Source organism: Pseudophryne corroboree, chromosome 9 (genome assembly GCF_028390025.1).
Source record: "Pseudophryne corroboree isolate aPseCor3 chromosome 9, aPseCor3.hap2, whole genome shotgun sequence".
NCBI classification, from domain to species: Eukaryota; Metazoa; Chordata; class Amphibia; order Anura; family Myobatrachidae; genus Pseudophryne; species Pseudophryne corroboree.
This window is the reverse complement of record NC_086452.1, coordinates 362,868,550-362,884,196: the sequence shown is the minus strand read 5'-3', so window position 1 is coordinate 362,884,196 and position 15,647 is coordinate 362,868,550. Positions and strand designations below refer to the sequence as shown.

Sequence of the window (15,647 nt, the reverse complement as noted above, 5' to 3'; positions counted from 1 at the left end):
CGGGTCCTGACAACGTCTAGCAACTTGGAGTCCTCCAAGTCCCTAGTAGCCGCAGGCACCACAATAGGTTTGGTTCAGGTGAACGCTGAAACCACCTTAGGGAGAAACTGAGGACGAGTCCTCAATTCCGCCCTGTCCGAATGGAAAATCAGATAAGGGCTTTTACAGGATAAAGCCACCAATTCTGACACGCGCCTGGCCCAGGCCAGAGCCAACAGCATGACCACTTTTTCTGTGAGATATTTTAACTCCACAGATTTAAGTGGGTAAAACCAATGTGACTTTTGGAACCCAAAAACCACCTTGAGATCCCAAAGTGCCACTGAAGGCACAAAAGGAGGCTGTATATGCAGTACCCCTTTAACAAACGTCTGAACTTCAGGGACTGAAGCTAGTTCTTTTTTGGAAGAAAATCGACAGAGCCGAAATTTGAACCTTAATGGACCCCAATTTTAGGCCCATAGATACTCCTGTTTGCAGGAAATGTAGGAATCGACCCAGTTGAATTTCCTCCGTCGAGCCTTACTGACCTCGCACCACGCAACATATTTTCGCCAAATGCGGTGATAATGTTTTGCGGTTACATCCTTCCCGGCCTTGAACAGGATAGGGATGACTTCATCCGGAATGCCTTTTTCCTTCAGGATCCGGCGTTCAACCGCCATGCCGTCAACGCAGCCGCGGCAAGTCTTGGAACAGACAAGGTCCCCGCTGAAGCAGGTCCCTTCTTAGAGGTAGAGGCCACGGATCCTCCGTGAGCATCTCTTGAAGTTCCGGTTACCAAGTCCTTCTTGGCCAATCCGGAGCCACTAACATAGTGCTTATTCCTCTCCATCTTATCAATCTCAGTACCTTGGGTATGAGAGGCAGAGGAGGGAACCCATACACTGATTGGTACACCCACGGTGTTACCAGAGCATCTACAGCTATTGCCTGAGGGTCCCTTGACCTGGCGCAATACCTGTCGAGTTTTTCCCAACGGTTTATAATCATGTGGAAGACTTCTGGGTGAAGTCCCTACTCTCCCGGGTGGAGGTCGTGCTGAGGAAATCTGCTTCCCAGTTGTCCACTCCCGGAATGAAAACTGCTGACAGTGCTATCACATGGTTTTTCGCCCAGCGAAGAATCCTTGCAGCTTCTGCCATTGCCCTCCTGCTTCTTGTGGCACCCTGTCTGTTTACGTGGGTGACTGCCGTAATGTTGTCCGACTGGATCAACACCGGCTGACCTTGAAGCAGAGGTCTTGCTAAGCTTAGAGCATTGTAAATGGCCCTTAGCTTCAGGATATTTATGTGAAGTGATGTCTCCAGGCTTGACCATAAGCCCTGGATATTCCTTCCCTGTGTGACTGCTCCCCAGCCTCGCAGGCTGGCATCCGTGGTCACCAGGACCCAGTCCTGAATGCCGAATCTGCGGCCCTCTAGAAGATGAGCACTCTGCAACCACCACAGGAGGGATACCCTTGTCCCTGGTGACAGGGTTATCCGCTGATGCATCTGAAGATGCGACCCGGACCATTTGTCCAGTAGGTTCCACTGGAAAGTCTTGCGTGGAATCTGCCGAATGGGATTGCTTCGTAGGAAGCCACCATTTTTACCCAGAACCCTTGTGCATTGATGCACTGAGACTTGGTTCGGTTTTAGGAGGTACCTGACTAGCTCGGATAACTCCCTGGCTTTCTCCTCCGGGAGAAACACCTTCTTTCTGGACTGTGTCCTGGATCATCCCTAGGAACAGAAGACAAGTCTTTGGAACCAGCTGCGAATTTGGAATATTGAGAATCCAATCGTGCTGCCGCAACACTACCTGAGATAGCGCTACACCGATCTCCAACTGTTCCCTGGATCTTACCCTTATCAGGGAATCGTCCAAGTAAAGGATAACTAAAATTCCCTTCCTTCGAAGGAATATCATCATTTCGGTCATTACTTCAGTAAAGACCCGGGGTGCCGTGGACCATCCCTACGGCAGCGTCTGAACGGATAGTGACAGTTCTGTACCATAACCTGAGATACCCTTGGTGAGAAGGGTAAATTTTGACATGAAGGTAAGCATCCTTGATGTCCCGAGACATCATGTAGTCCCCTTCTTCCAGGTTTGCAATCACTGCTCTGAGTGACTCAATTTTGAATTTGAACCTCTGTATGTAAGTGTTCAAAGATTTTAGATTTTAAAATCGGTCTCACCGAGCCGTCTGGCTTCGGTACCACAATAGTGTGGAATAATACCCCGTTCCCTGTTGCAGGAGGGGTACCTTAATTATCACCTGCTGGGAATACAGTTTGTGAATGGCTTCCAAAACTGCCTCCCTGTCAGCGGGAGACGTCGGTAAAACAGACTTTTGGAAACGGCGAGGGGAATACGTCTCGAATTCCAATTTGTACCCCTGAAAATATTACCTGAAGGATCCAGGGGTCTACTTGCGAGTGAGCCCACTGCGCACTGAAATTCATTGAGAACGGGCCCCCACCGTGCCTGAACTTGTAAAGCCCTAGCGTCATACTGAGGGCTTGGCAGAGGCAGAAAAGGGTTTCTGTTCCTGGGAACTGGCTGATCTCTGCAGCCATTTTCCTCTCCCTCTGTCACGTGCAGAAAAGAGGAACCCTTTTGTCCGCTTGCCAACCAGGACTGCGCCTGATAATACGGCGTCTTATTTTGAGAGGCGACCAGGGGTACATCCCCTTTTTTTAAGGCAATACTTCCAAATGCCGTTTGGAATCCGCATCACCTGACCACTTTACTGGTAGAATTGGACAACGCACTTATACTTGATGCCAGTCGGCAAATATTCCGCTGTGCATCATGCATATATATAAATGCATCTTTTAATTGCTCTATAGGCAATAATATACTGTCCTTATCTAGGATATCAATATTTCCAGTCAGGGAATCCGACCACGCCAACCCAGCACTGCACATCCAGGCTGAGGCGATTGCTGGTCGCAGTATAACACCAGTATGTGTGTAAATACCTTTTAGGATATCCTCCTGCTTTCTATCAGCAGGATCCTTAAGGGCGGCCATCTCAGGAGAGGATAGAGCCCTTGTTCTTACAAGCGTGTGAGCGCCTTATCCCCCCTAGGGGGTGTTTCCCAACGCACCCTAACCTCTGGCGGGAAAAGGTATACTGCCAATAACTTTTTAGAAATTATCAATTGTTATCGGGGGGAAACCCACGCATCATCACACACCTCATTTTATTTCTCAGATTCAGGAAAACTACAGGAAGTTTTTCCTCACCAAACATAATACCCCTTTTTTGGTGGTATTCATATTATCAGAAAAGTGTAAACATTTTCCATTGCCTCAATCATGCAATGTGTGGCCCTATTGGAAATCACGGTTGTCTCTTCACCGTCGACACAGGAGTCAGTATCCGTGTCGGCGTCTGTATCTGAGGTAACGGCCGCTTTAGTGCCCCTGTATGAGACGTCTGGACATGCACAAGCTGAGTAGCCGGCTGTCTCATGTCAACCACTGTCTTTAATACAAAGCTGACACTGTCACGTAATTTCAACAGTACATCCACTCAGGTGTCGACCCCCTAGGGGGTGACAACACTATTTTAGACACTCTACTCCGCCTCCACATCATTTTTCTCCTCATACATGTCGACACAAACGTACCGACACACAGCACACACACAGGGAATGCTCTGATAGAGGACAGGACCCCACTAGCCCTTTGGGGAGACAGAGGGAGAGTTTGCCAGCACACACCAGAGCGCTATATATATACAGGGATAACCTTATATAAGTGTTTTTCCCTTTATAGCTGCTGTATTGTTTATACTGCGCCTAATTTGTGCCCCCCTCTCTTTTTTAACCCCTTTCTGTAGTGTAGTGACTGCAGGGGAGAGCCAGGGAGCTTCCCTCCAACTGAGCTGTGAGGGAAAATGGCGCCAGTGTGCTGAGGAGATAGGCTCCGCCCCTTTCTCGGCGTCCTTATCATCCGTTTTTCTGTATGTTTTGGCAGGGCTTAAATGCATCCATATAGCCCAGGAGTTATATGTGATGCATTTATTTTAGCCATATAAGGTTTTTATCGATTTATTGCGTCTCAGGACGCTGCCACCCCAGCGCCCTGCACCCTCAGTGACCGGAGTGTGAAGTGTGCTGAGAGCAATGGCGCACAGCTGCGGTGCTGTGCGCTACCTTATCTGAAGACAGGATCGTCTTCTGCCGCCGATTTTCCGGACCTCTTCGCTCTTCTGGCTCTGTAAGGGGGCCGGTGGCGCGGCTCCGGGACCCATCCAGGCTGAACCTGTGATCGTCCCTCTGGAGCTAATGTCCAGTAGCCAAGAAGCCCAATCCACTCTGCACGCAGGTGAGTTCGCTTCTTCTCCCCTTAGTCCCTCGATGCAGTGAGCCTGTTGCCAGCAGGTCTCACTGAAAATAATAAACCTAACTAAAACTTTCACAAAGAGCTCAGGAGAGCCCCTAGTGTGCACCCTTCTCGTTCGGGCACAGAGATCTAACTGAGGCTTGGAGGAGGGTCATAGGGGGAGGAGCCAGTGCACACCAGGTGATCCTAAAGCTTTCTTTAGATGTGCCCAGACTCCTGCGGAGCCGCTATTCCCCATGGTCCTTACGGAGTTCCCAGCATCCACTAGGACGTCAGAGAAAAGTTAGAAAACATTTTTTGTAATTCTTTTGATATGTACTGTATAGAGTGTTTCTATTCAAAATTTGACATAGATAGGCGGTGATTCAGTGGAGAATGCTTTTGACCGTGGGATATAGAGAAGAACAAACATATCTTCCATGAGTACTCTCTCACCTGCACAAGTATCCGTTTCCTAAATGTAACCAACGTACTCTCTACCCCATATGAAAAAGCGCTGATCTGAATGTATCACAGCAATAACTGCTGCACTCTATTTAAGAACAGACCCAGTGGATGTATCCTGCCAGCCTATACAGTGCAAGACAAAAAAAGTCTTCACTGCTAACAACCGATGCAACAGAAGGCGGACATTCTCTATCATTCCACTCTATTGTTAGTATTGCTTGCAGCAGGTGTGAGCAATTCTTACCTCCTCGATAAAGAGCCAAGGATGGCATGGTCCTCCCAACAGAGATGGCTTCTTCAGCCCATGTTCAAATATAGCTTTAATGCTAGGACATAATGTTCCCCGAACCAAGTCTGTGATTCCTTCTGTCACAGTGTCATCCCCAGCAACCGAATACTATGTTAAAATGTAGTGACAACATTGAGTTATGTTCCTGGTAAATGCAAGGCCTGAATACAAAACTTAATCTACACTATCAATCAAAACACCACCATTGTTATAGTTTTTTTGAAAGTTATGAAGCTTAATGTCTCAATGATAAAGGAGATTTCATAGAATCATTTTGTTTAACAAAATATATTCAAAATTTGATTTCTCAAAGTAGCCATCTTTTGCAGATAAGGGGTAATGACGCCCGTCAGTTACAAGGCAAAACCATGCCTTGTAAGTGATTGTCCCTTTAATAAACAGGCCGAGTTCGGCCAGCATCCTGCACGGCCGCCGAACTGGGGTATTATTACATCCGGCCCATAGTCACAGAACACACCCGTGGCATTCTTTGTATGAAATCGAATATTGTTTGAGAAGTTCCTCCAAAAACTGTTGCAGAAGTTCCTACATATGCGTGGCATTTGCAGGGGGACACAGTTAATTTCCAGACTGTTGGGATCCTGGCGGTCGAATTAGAGATGCCCTTTATCCCGACACCCGTTTAAATGCCAGCAGTCAGGATCCCACTTGGGTGGTGGTCCACGCCACCGCCTGAGGGGGAATAGCTTAGTGTGGCGTCCGAAGGTCGAAACCAGGCCCGAAGTGTGGCAAGGACACACTGCACTCAAGATAGGGATTCCGATTGTCGGGATTCTGGCGTCGGTATTTCATCCGCCGCGGTCCCGACAGTTGGGATTTTATACAGAATCCTTTGTAGGCTGCTTTGCTGTCACCCTACTGTTCAGTTCAACTCAAACCAGCTTGATGGGGTTTGAGCTGGCCATTCCAATATTTGAAGACTACCATCTTGTTCTTTTCCTCACAGGTAGATCTGACATAGCTTGGAGGTATGTTTTGCGTCATCAGCCTGCTGTAAGTTAAACAATTGACCAGTCAGGGGTAAAACAGGGTTATTGTAAGGTGCTACAAAATGCTGTAGTAGCCCTAGTGGTCCAGGGGACCTGTCACTCTACAAGTTGCTAACTCAAGATGCAGCAAAAAAATCCCCAGACATCATGCTACTTCCTCTATGTTTGACAGTTGGGTCACAGGGGTTTATTTAGTAAGCAGCGTCTTTCAGAGTGTCAGCCAAAAATGTAAAAGGGACATGCTTTAAATAACAACCTTTAAATTTTGGGCTTTTACAAGCCACCACTTAGTAAATAAACTTCAAACACCAAGGAGCCATCATTTTGCCTACTCAACTGCATACATAAACCTTGCGGGATGAACCAAAAATGTAATATTCAGATTAATCTGCTCATAAGACCTTCTTCCAGTTTTCAGTAATCGACTAGTAGTGCTACATGGCCCAGACCAGCCTTTTTTTTTCATTGTTGCAGCATCAAGGGCTATTGTTGATCATTGTTGATGCTTGAAAAAAAGCCTTTTTTTCTCTATAACTTTCAAATTTACATTATTTTTCTTTTCTTTTTTTAGAACCTTTTGCAGTTTACCCCTAACTATAGTACCATTTCAGGTTATTCACTGTATTTAAGTTGATAAAATTTTGCTAAAAACGATAACAAATGGGGGTGTTTTAAAACAATCGATCAGTTTATGGATTTATACTACAAAATAATTATTTTGTATTTGAAGGAGAGCAAAACAAAAGAAAAGCGATAGGAGAAGAGTTAGCGGGTAATCTGTGTATACATTTTACTATGTTTGTTTACAAACGTCAATGGAAGACAATATGGGTTATTGGTCCTTATCTACCTTTAAACAATTTATGACTGTACCAGACTCAAAAAAACAAAAGGAACAGGCGTCTACTGTACATAGACATAAAGAAGATGGCACAGGTCAACAGACAATTATCTACAGTATAGAACTATGTATACAAAAATAATAAAAAGTGGCTAGGTCAATGGACACAATGTAATTCAATTGTAAAGCCCTCTTGTTCTCACCTCTTTACTTCTTTCATCAAGAATCTCCACAAACTTTGCAGGAAACCAGCCTGAAAAACATTAATGGAGTTACAGCATTGCATAATGTAACGGACATAAAAATAATTGATAGTAATGGATAACGTTAGAGAGTGACTGTACATCTGGCGACATCTGAGTCAGGACACATGTTTATCAACCACTAAATTTAGTTTTCGTGTCTATTTTGTCCAACAATGACTGTGGGACAAATCCTTACACCATGCCTGAACGGTTGTAACCCCTTCAATTGTATTATCCAACATTAATTGCAAGGGATCTGCCACCAAACACGTTTAGATAATTCATGGATTCTCCATACCAGCACTATAATATGCAGTGGCAACACATCATTCTGACTGCGCCAAAATGCTAGATGTCTGCACCATGGTGTGTTCTCCTCCAGGTATGCAACAACACAACATGTAGTTTTTGAGAGGACAAAACAATGTAACTTGTGCAATGTTATGCGGAAATAGAGTAAAAATGTGGGCAGTAAGCCCGCATAAGTAAACAAATGTATTTACCTCTTAGCCCATTTAATTCTCCAACCCAACAGTGCTCATCCTTCTGAGAAATTATCTAAAGAAAAATACATTTATTAATCACTCTATAATATGAGTTAAGATCACTTCTCTTCTTGTTGTTACTTATCTCCCAGTTGGTCATACCGTGATGATGTCATTCTTGCGAAAGCCAAGCTCATCGTCATCATGACGCTCAAAGTCTAGGAGAGCCTTTGCCCTGCGGCGTCTGCTTCGTGAACAAGACACATAATTCTCATGGTCTCTCTGATGGCTCTCCATGGTGTAATCAGGAGTCAGGTCCTGGGATGAGAACGGATGGTTTAAAAAAAGTTGTTTGTGGCAATAGAGCAGATTATATACAAGCAAGGACTTTGAGGGGGTGCTGGAATGTGTTACCTTTTCTACTAATGTCCAGTTTTATAAACACGAGAATAAATCAGGTCTTATCTAATTTAGTGAGAAGTATGCGCCCCCCCCTCCACAGTGGTTACTACCTTGAAAAAGTTGGAGTTATAAAGGTAAAGATATACTTGAAATTTGAGATTTCTACTCTTCTCTATACTCAAAAAGGTCCTGTAAATGAGTCCTAAAAAGCTGTCTTTTGGGCAAGCATTTCCACGCCTCGTATTTCTGAGGAACAAGCCTTGCTTATCCCTATTACCAAGGAAGAAATAGTTAAGACTATCACAGGACTGAAACCTCTTAAGGCCCCGGAGCCAGATGGCCTAACAGGAGAGAGTTTTATAAAATACTCTAGTGTGAGTGACACTTTGTGAGACATTTTATACTTTATTTTGAAGGAACAAAGACTACCTTTATAGTTTAACTCTGCAGTTATCAAAGTGTTACCCAAGCCAAATCATGACCTGAAAGATCATGTGTCATATCGTCAAATATAACTGTTGGATGTTGATTACAAAATGGTAACCAAAATCTTGTCTGAATAGCAGAAGCTTATTTCACCCAATATTGTTTCCAACTGGGTACATTCTGGGTAGGCATTAGGTGGTTAACATTTGTAAAGTGTTGGCTGCTGTGCAGGCTCTCGGTCTCATGCTATCATTTCGATGGATGCAGAGAAGGCTTTTGACTTGGTCACTTGGGAACATTTATTTAAATTGTTAAGGAGATTTGGATTTCCGGGGGATTTTGTTGCTGTACTTCAAAACCCACTTACTCAGGTTTCCACCAATGTTCATCTATCTACCCCTTTTGAGGTTCAGAAAAGGTACATGACAGGGGTGACCTCTTTTTCAGTTATTGTTTGCACTGGCCCTGGAGCCTCTTGTGATAGCTCTTCGCTAACATGAGGGATTTAGAGGTGTGCCTATAGGGAAGGTAATGTTAAATGTTGTGTTTATTTGCAGACGACATGCTTCAGCTTGTGTCGGACCTCCCAAATTCCATCCCTGTTATATTGGCACTGCTATCGAAATTCGGCTCTTTTACCTGGAATGAGGTTAACCTACATACCCCGGGGTCCTCGTCTCAATCTTCCTCTATACAATGTTTAGATCCGTTCCGGATGGCTCAACAGAAGCTTAAATATCTCGGAATTTGTATTGCAGCTGATGATTCTACAGTAAGTTGTATACTGTTAATTTCACTCCTGTGATAGCTGAAATAACTGGGTTATTGGAGACATCTTCCGTTATCGCTCATGGGTAGAGCTGCTTTGCTGAAACCTGTTCTATCTCCTAAACTGGCCTACCCTATTCAAATGTTACCAGTAAGATTATTGCCTATGTTTAAGTTTCTATGGAGGGGTGGGAAGCCACGTACATCCAGAGTTCCAGAGTTAAGCTGTATCTGGGGAAATCTGAGGTTGGACTAAAACAAACAAAAACTGCTGAAAGCGCCACGTAATAAATTGTTCTATATAAAAAAATTCCCCAATTTCAATGCGCTGCTGTGTAGGCACTGTGTATTTGCCTAATTAAAGGAAACTAGATTGAAAAAAGAACTCAGCTGCGCAATGAAATTGGAAACATGAACAAAAACGGACGTATGCCGAGATAAATTATAAAGAAAATTTAATATGACAATAAAATTAATTTCATACAATAAAACATATAGTCTGGACTTAAACCTTATAAGGAAAACATTAAAATACCCTGTACTGGATATCAGATATAACAAGCACTTGTGGTGTGAGCATTAACAATATGCAACATTTGTATCCTTGAGAAAGTCACGTGGAGCGTGACGAAACCGGTTAGGACTCCTCAATTCTTTTTTTACAAACTGGACTTCTACACTCTGCCTAACAAGCATTTTGCATGACAAGCACTTTCATCTATACTAAGAGACCGATATTGGCCTTGCAGCCCCTGCAGTGGCATATTATTCTCTGCACGCCGCAGCTGACATTGAGGCCTACCGAGCAGCATTGGCAACTCAGTCTCCATAGTGGCTTCTTTATACCTCCAGCAGCATCTCCGTGTAGGACTCCACCCGGTGCAAGCTTTGCACTCTCCCTCCCAGTGACAGCTACGTGGTGGGCAACACAGGATAATCTAACCGAGGACGCTCGGTTAGAAACCAGCCCACGGGAGAGGTAATTTTTACTTTATCTGACATCGGAGCATTTCTACATAAAGGAGCTCAATTAATACATTCATGGGATTGCAGTTACCAGTTTAAAACTTATGAATTACTCCACATTCTAACAATTCATTCATATCCAGGATACGAGACTGTTTCTACTTGTTGGATACAAATGTTGCATATTGTTACTGCTCACACCACAAGTGCTTGTTTTATCTGATATCCAGTACAGGGTATTTTACTATTTTCCTTATAAGGTTTAAGTCCAGACTATATGTTTTATTGTATGAAATGTATTTTATTGTCATATTACATTTTCTTTATAATTTATCTCAGCATACGTCAGTTTTTGTTCATGCTTCCAATTTCATTGCGCAGCCGAGTTCTTTTTTCAATCTAGAAATCCGAGGTTGGACTGTTGGCACCACATATCGCTGCATTCACCGATGCAGTATTTTTCGGTATGAACTTGATTGGTTAATGGGAAGTGAGGCGTCTACCTATAACGCCTTGGAAGAGGAAACGGTTTATCCTTACGCTTTGTCTGCTCTCCTGCATACCCCTAGAGCACATCTTCCACCACGAGTACAAAATAATATTTTGTTTTTTGATGTCTACTTAGAATGGTTTCAAATAAATGGAACACTTCATAGACTTCAAACTATATGTCCGTACAGTACGTTCTGGGCAATCCTATGTTCATTCCTGGATCAGAAAATGCTACGTACCTGGCCTGGAGGATGAGGGGCATTGCTGCTATTAAAGATATATTTGATCCTGGGGGTCAGTTACAGTACTTCTAGATCTGAAATCTAAATTTCTTCTAACAGTGATTTAAAAAAAAATGTTTTTGCAAATTTGCCACTATACACAATCCTCACCACCTCCCATTCTAAGGGAGACGGATGCTGATATTTTCCAGTTCTTATTTAATGTATCTAATGCCTTGTATTATAAGACAAGATATCTGTATTCCTACTTGCTCCCTGCAACAGCAGAGGTTTTATGGAAAAGTTGTATCCAGAATTGGTCCTCAGAGATACCACAAGTAGACTTCCTTGCTGTACTGTTAAAACATATGAAGAAGACTCCATGAGGGAATTCAAAGGTTTGAAAAGTCAGTGGGGTGTCTGTTTTTTCCTGTCTATTAGATAGGAAAAAACAGACACCCCACTGACTTTTCAAACAAATGAATATCTCCCTATATGTGATGTAACCAGGCATGAAAGGCACCTGTTTAAATCAAGCAATTCTATGACAAAGTTTCTCTTGACAAATGGGATTGATGGTGCCAATCTGGATTGGGTAGGGGTGCTGCTTTGTTGTCTGACTTGTAGACTTTGTGCGTGAAACACCGTGAAGGGGTAATGTATGCAGTTGCGCTAACCAGTTTTTAATGCCTTTCACATTGTTAATGTCATAGCTACATTTTATACTCGCCCCATTTGTAGGACAAATTATATTTAAGTGACTGTACTCACTTGTGATGCATATTTTCTGCTTAGACAATTGCATTACCATGCTCTATTTCTAACATGTATTCGTACAGGATGATGATGTTTCTGTTTTGCTTTTTGTAATTGTTTAATGTTCAAAATAATATAAGAAATCACTTAAAAAAAAACCCTAACAAATTTTCACCCAACCTTATACTTTTTAGAAATTGTTATAATTCAAGAACTGTGTCCCCATACTTACCCGTCATCGCATCTAGTGATACCTGTGATATTTAAGAGCAGAGGACAGAGCCTAGGCCTTAGGCTATCCTCTGCATAACAACCATGTGATAGCTCTGTACACATGCAGTTTCTATGGTGCCAATTCCCTGGAGGTGCCAATCTCCAGGCCTGTGAATTGGTTATTAAGCAGCAAAGAGCCAACGTTGGATAGGAGGTTAAGGAAAATTGGAGGGGGAGAGTTAATGTTAATAAGAATTAATATTTGAAGAACAATTAAAACCTCTTCTGGACATTACTAAATGTCGACATTCATGTAGACCATGATGAAATGTCGACACGTTAGAATGTGGTCAAGTGACAACTCCACTTTTATTGGCGTCCCGGCGGTTATATGACCGTTACTTCTGGGTCAGAGCTCTGATGCTGCAATGTTTAGGTATTTCTACCCTATGCTGCCTAGCCCTGAATACCCCCACCCCTACTATTCTGACATTATCGACATTTCACCTGTCACCATTTTAAGAATGTCAACAAGTTGCCTGTCAACGTTTTAATAATGTTGACATCATAGCTGCCAACATTGTGATTTTGAATACCGACACTGTTAACCTTTGTCAACCTTTTGACTACATCCCTTAATAATGATATAAGCCAATGGTTATACTGAAACTCCTTATACTGAAATGTCCTGCATCAGATCAGTCCCATCCCTCTGCTTAAGTTGACCAATCAAGGCCTGAACCAAACTTAAGTTGTGTAAACTCTTAATAGTTGTTCTTGCACTTAATTACTATCAACAAAGTCCTTACTGTAGAAGGTAATTTATTGCAATATTTTAATTCATGTTATTTTATATTTCCAAGAAATGCAGCCTTGGCTGTTCCCTTGATAAAGCCACTTGCAGCATTACATTTGTAATGTCTACAAATTTGGTGTTTTGTGCATTTGACATATGGCTTTTGTGCACTCATGATCATATGGCTACCGGGGAGACTGCCAGATCAGTCGTCCAGGACAATATTGCAGTGTCTCTCAGAGGTAGTGAGTGAGAGACTGCGTGAGAGACCTATCTCCCTGTGTCATAGGAAAACCTGTATTACAGCAAGACTCACAATGTTGCAGTTTTTGGGTTCTGTGCATTGGAAATGTCGCGCAACTTGCAGAATGGCCTCCCGCAGATCTGCTACCAGTGCTGTCTGCTTGATGTTCTTGGCTTTTAGGGCCTCAAAGTCATCATCGCCTGTGTTGGAGAAACAATATAGCGTATTCAGCATTAATCCAAACAGGATCACTGATTTCATGTCACATCAAACCAATCTAAAATCTGCTATCAACTTGGTAAAATGCAGCAAATCATATTTAACGGTAATTCCAGTCCATGAAAACACTCCAATGAGTAGCTTCTCTCATAAGCTAGACAGTGATACCGTAGGTAAAATGCCCCCAGACAGTATATGATGCAGTTAATCCTCTTCCCATGTCTTTCACTAACTCCCCAAGCCGTCTCTGATAAGTAATCTCAAACAACATGGGTGTGAAATCTGGGCTGCCTTGCAGTATTTCAAGGAAAATGAATTATCCTATACAATAAAATATTGCTCCAAAAGTGTGCCCCAGAAAAGACATGTAGGGTGGTATTCAATTCTTTTCACCCCCTTCCACACCTGTTGTTCTGTTTCTGCCCTTTGTGGGCGTGGCATCATTTCAGCTCACTACCCATGAGGTAGCGAGGCATCCAATCAGCTAAACCTGATTACTATGGGCGCGATATCAGGGATCATTTTAGAAAGGAGAATGGCTGTGATAGATCATTGAATACCACCCATAGTCGCTTCTGTTTTTTTACCCTTGCAAAATCTTACTTCATACATAATGCTGCTCATCACCTCTATGGGTGGAATTCAGGAATTCAAGTGTTCTGGCTTCTAGATGGTGCCAGACGGACCACTTCAAGTGTTGCTCTGCTGGGGCATGCACAGCCGCCGGCGCTGACATTACAGTTACTGGGTTTTCTGTGGGCAGCTTCCTCACATGGACTGTGCGCACCACACAGGTTGCTCGTTTTCAGAGCAAGTGCTTTCTTCAGAATGGTGGGAGTAGCACTTGCAGCATGTAGGCTGCAGCCACAGAGTGGGGAGAGGGGGGAACCCTGCTGGTCCTGGCTTTCCCTACAAGGCTGCTGCAATGGCACAATAGGTATTTGCTAAGTAGAAGACTAAACCAAAATGGAGGCTGTCCTGGCGGCTGAAATCGCCTTGCTGCACCTCTACAGATGTTGGTTTTCTCCAGGATGGCTAAGTATCTGTATATTGTGTATTTTGTTATTATTGTTACTCAGTGGCCTGAGTTTTTTACTTTCTGTATTTGAGGAATTGCTCCGTCTACGTCTGCTATATGTAGAGAGGCAACGCGGGGACTATGACGTAAAACGCCAAAGCTGTCAAGGCACAAAGCGCCACTATAGCTTTGTATTTCATGTACGTGCAGTGTTATATTACAGTACTGTGTAGACACGTGGACTCTGGGTTGTTACACACAGACTGTCATGCAAGGTCTAGTGTCACGCATTCATCAGGGGCCTCTGTATCTGCCCTTATGTAGCTGGTGTTGGCAAGTGTTGCCCAACTGGGTCGGTCCCTGACTCAGAAAAGCTTGTAGCGCTTTAGCAGTTGGATCAGGTTAGGCCAAGTCTGGCCAACCTGTGGATCTCCAGCTGTTGTGAAACTACCCCAGAATGCTTTGCCACAGTTTTCGCATTCCCTAATAACAAAACTGTGGCAGAGCATGCTGGGATTTGTAGTTTCATAACAGCTGGAGAGCCACAGGTTGGCCAGGCCTGGGTTAGGCCATCTGCTGCGCCTGTTTCCTTGTTTTGTGGTTCCAAGCGCTGCAACTCTATGTTTCCTCCACACATGGCATGTGGCATCAGGGTTTCGGAAGGTTTCCTCTTATTTAAAAATGCATTTTCGAGAATCCAAAGATGCACATGCCACATGTGCATCTTCCTCCTTCCAGGGCTCCGTTACAAACTTCAGATACAGAAGAGAAAACTGGTGAGCTTGCGGAGACTCATCCCAGAAGGTAAGGCCTGGAGTCTCCCTTGAGTCATGGCTTGGAAGACATCACTGCAATGTGAGCCACTCTCTGTGGACTGGTTGAATGGGGATTCTCAAATCAGAAGTGGTTGGTTGGTTCCAGTGGATCATGTATTCAAATGGGAACTGCCTCCCAAGTTTTGCACGGCAGTAGCCCGATTAGCTAAACACATGGCTCTTCTTGTTTAGAGCTCAGAGCTTTAAGAATCACAAAGTTATGACATTGGAAGATTGTCTTACGTCCATTTTTATGGGCTCTGGGGTCCTTATCTGACCTTTGTTAGCCCTGGCATAAGTGTCTCGAGCTATGAAGCATTGGGCAAACAAACTCACAGAGGTCTCTCATGGCGATACATCTAGGGATTTACCTCTGATATTAACAGAACAGCTTCACAGTGCAGCTGAATATGTGTATAAGGCAGTGAGATGTTGCTCAGGTCGTTTCTGGGGTTTTCACCTATGGCGGGTCTTAGCTGAAAGAGCCCTTTAGCTTCTTGCTTGGACTTTGGAATCGCGCTCAAAATGTTCCTTACTTTTCAGGGGAGTTTGGCTTCTGAGGGCAGATTTTCTGGTGCCAATCAGCGCTCGAGGGTTTAGGCTCCGCACAATTCTAGCGCTGGAAGGGGTCTCCCACGACCCAGACTGAT

The 15,647-nt window shown here is 43.7% G+C and overlaps 1 protein-coding gene across 1 annotated transcript in view; it reads right to left on the bottom strand.

Annotated features, from left to right (window-relative positions):
- The window catches only part of SGSM3 (small G protein signaling modulator 3), a 154,701-nt gene that overhangs the window by 38,311 nt on the left and 100,743 nt on the right, over nt 1-15,647 (bottom strand). The window contains exons 12-16 of the mRNA XM_063940730.1: nt 13,018-13,145; nt 7,824-7,979; nt 7,680-7,734; nt 7,135-7,184; nt 5,036-5,188 (exon numbers count right to left, since the gene is read on the bottom strand). Of these exons, the coding sequence (XP_063796800.1) occupies nt 5,036-5,188; nt 7,135-7,184; nt 7,680-7,734; nt 7,824-7,979; nt 13,018-13,145 (542 nt within the window). The remainder of the gene's footprint in view (nt 1-5,035; nt 5,189-7,134; nt 7,185-7,679; nt 7,735-7,823; nt 7,980-13,017; nt 13,146-15,647) is intronic.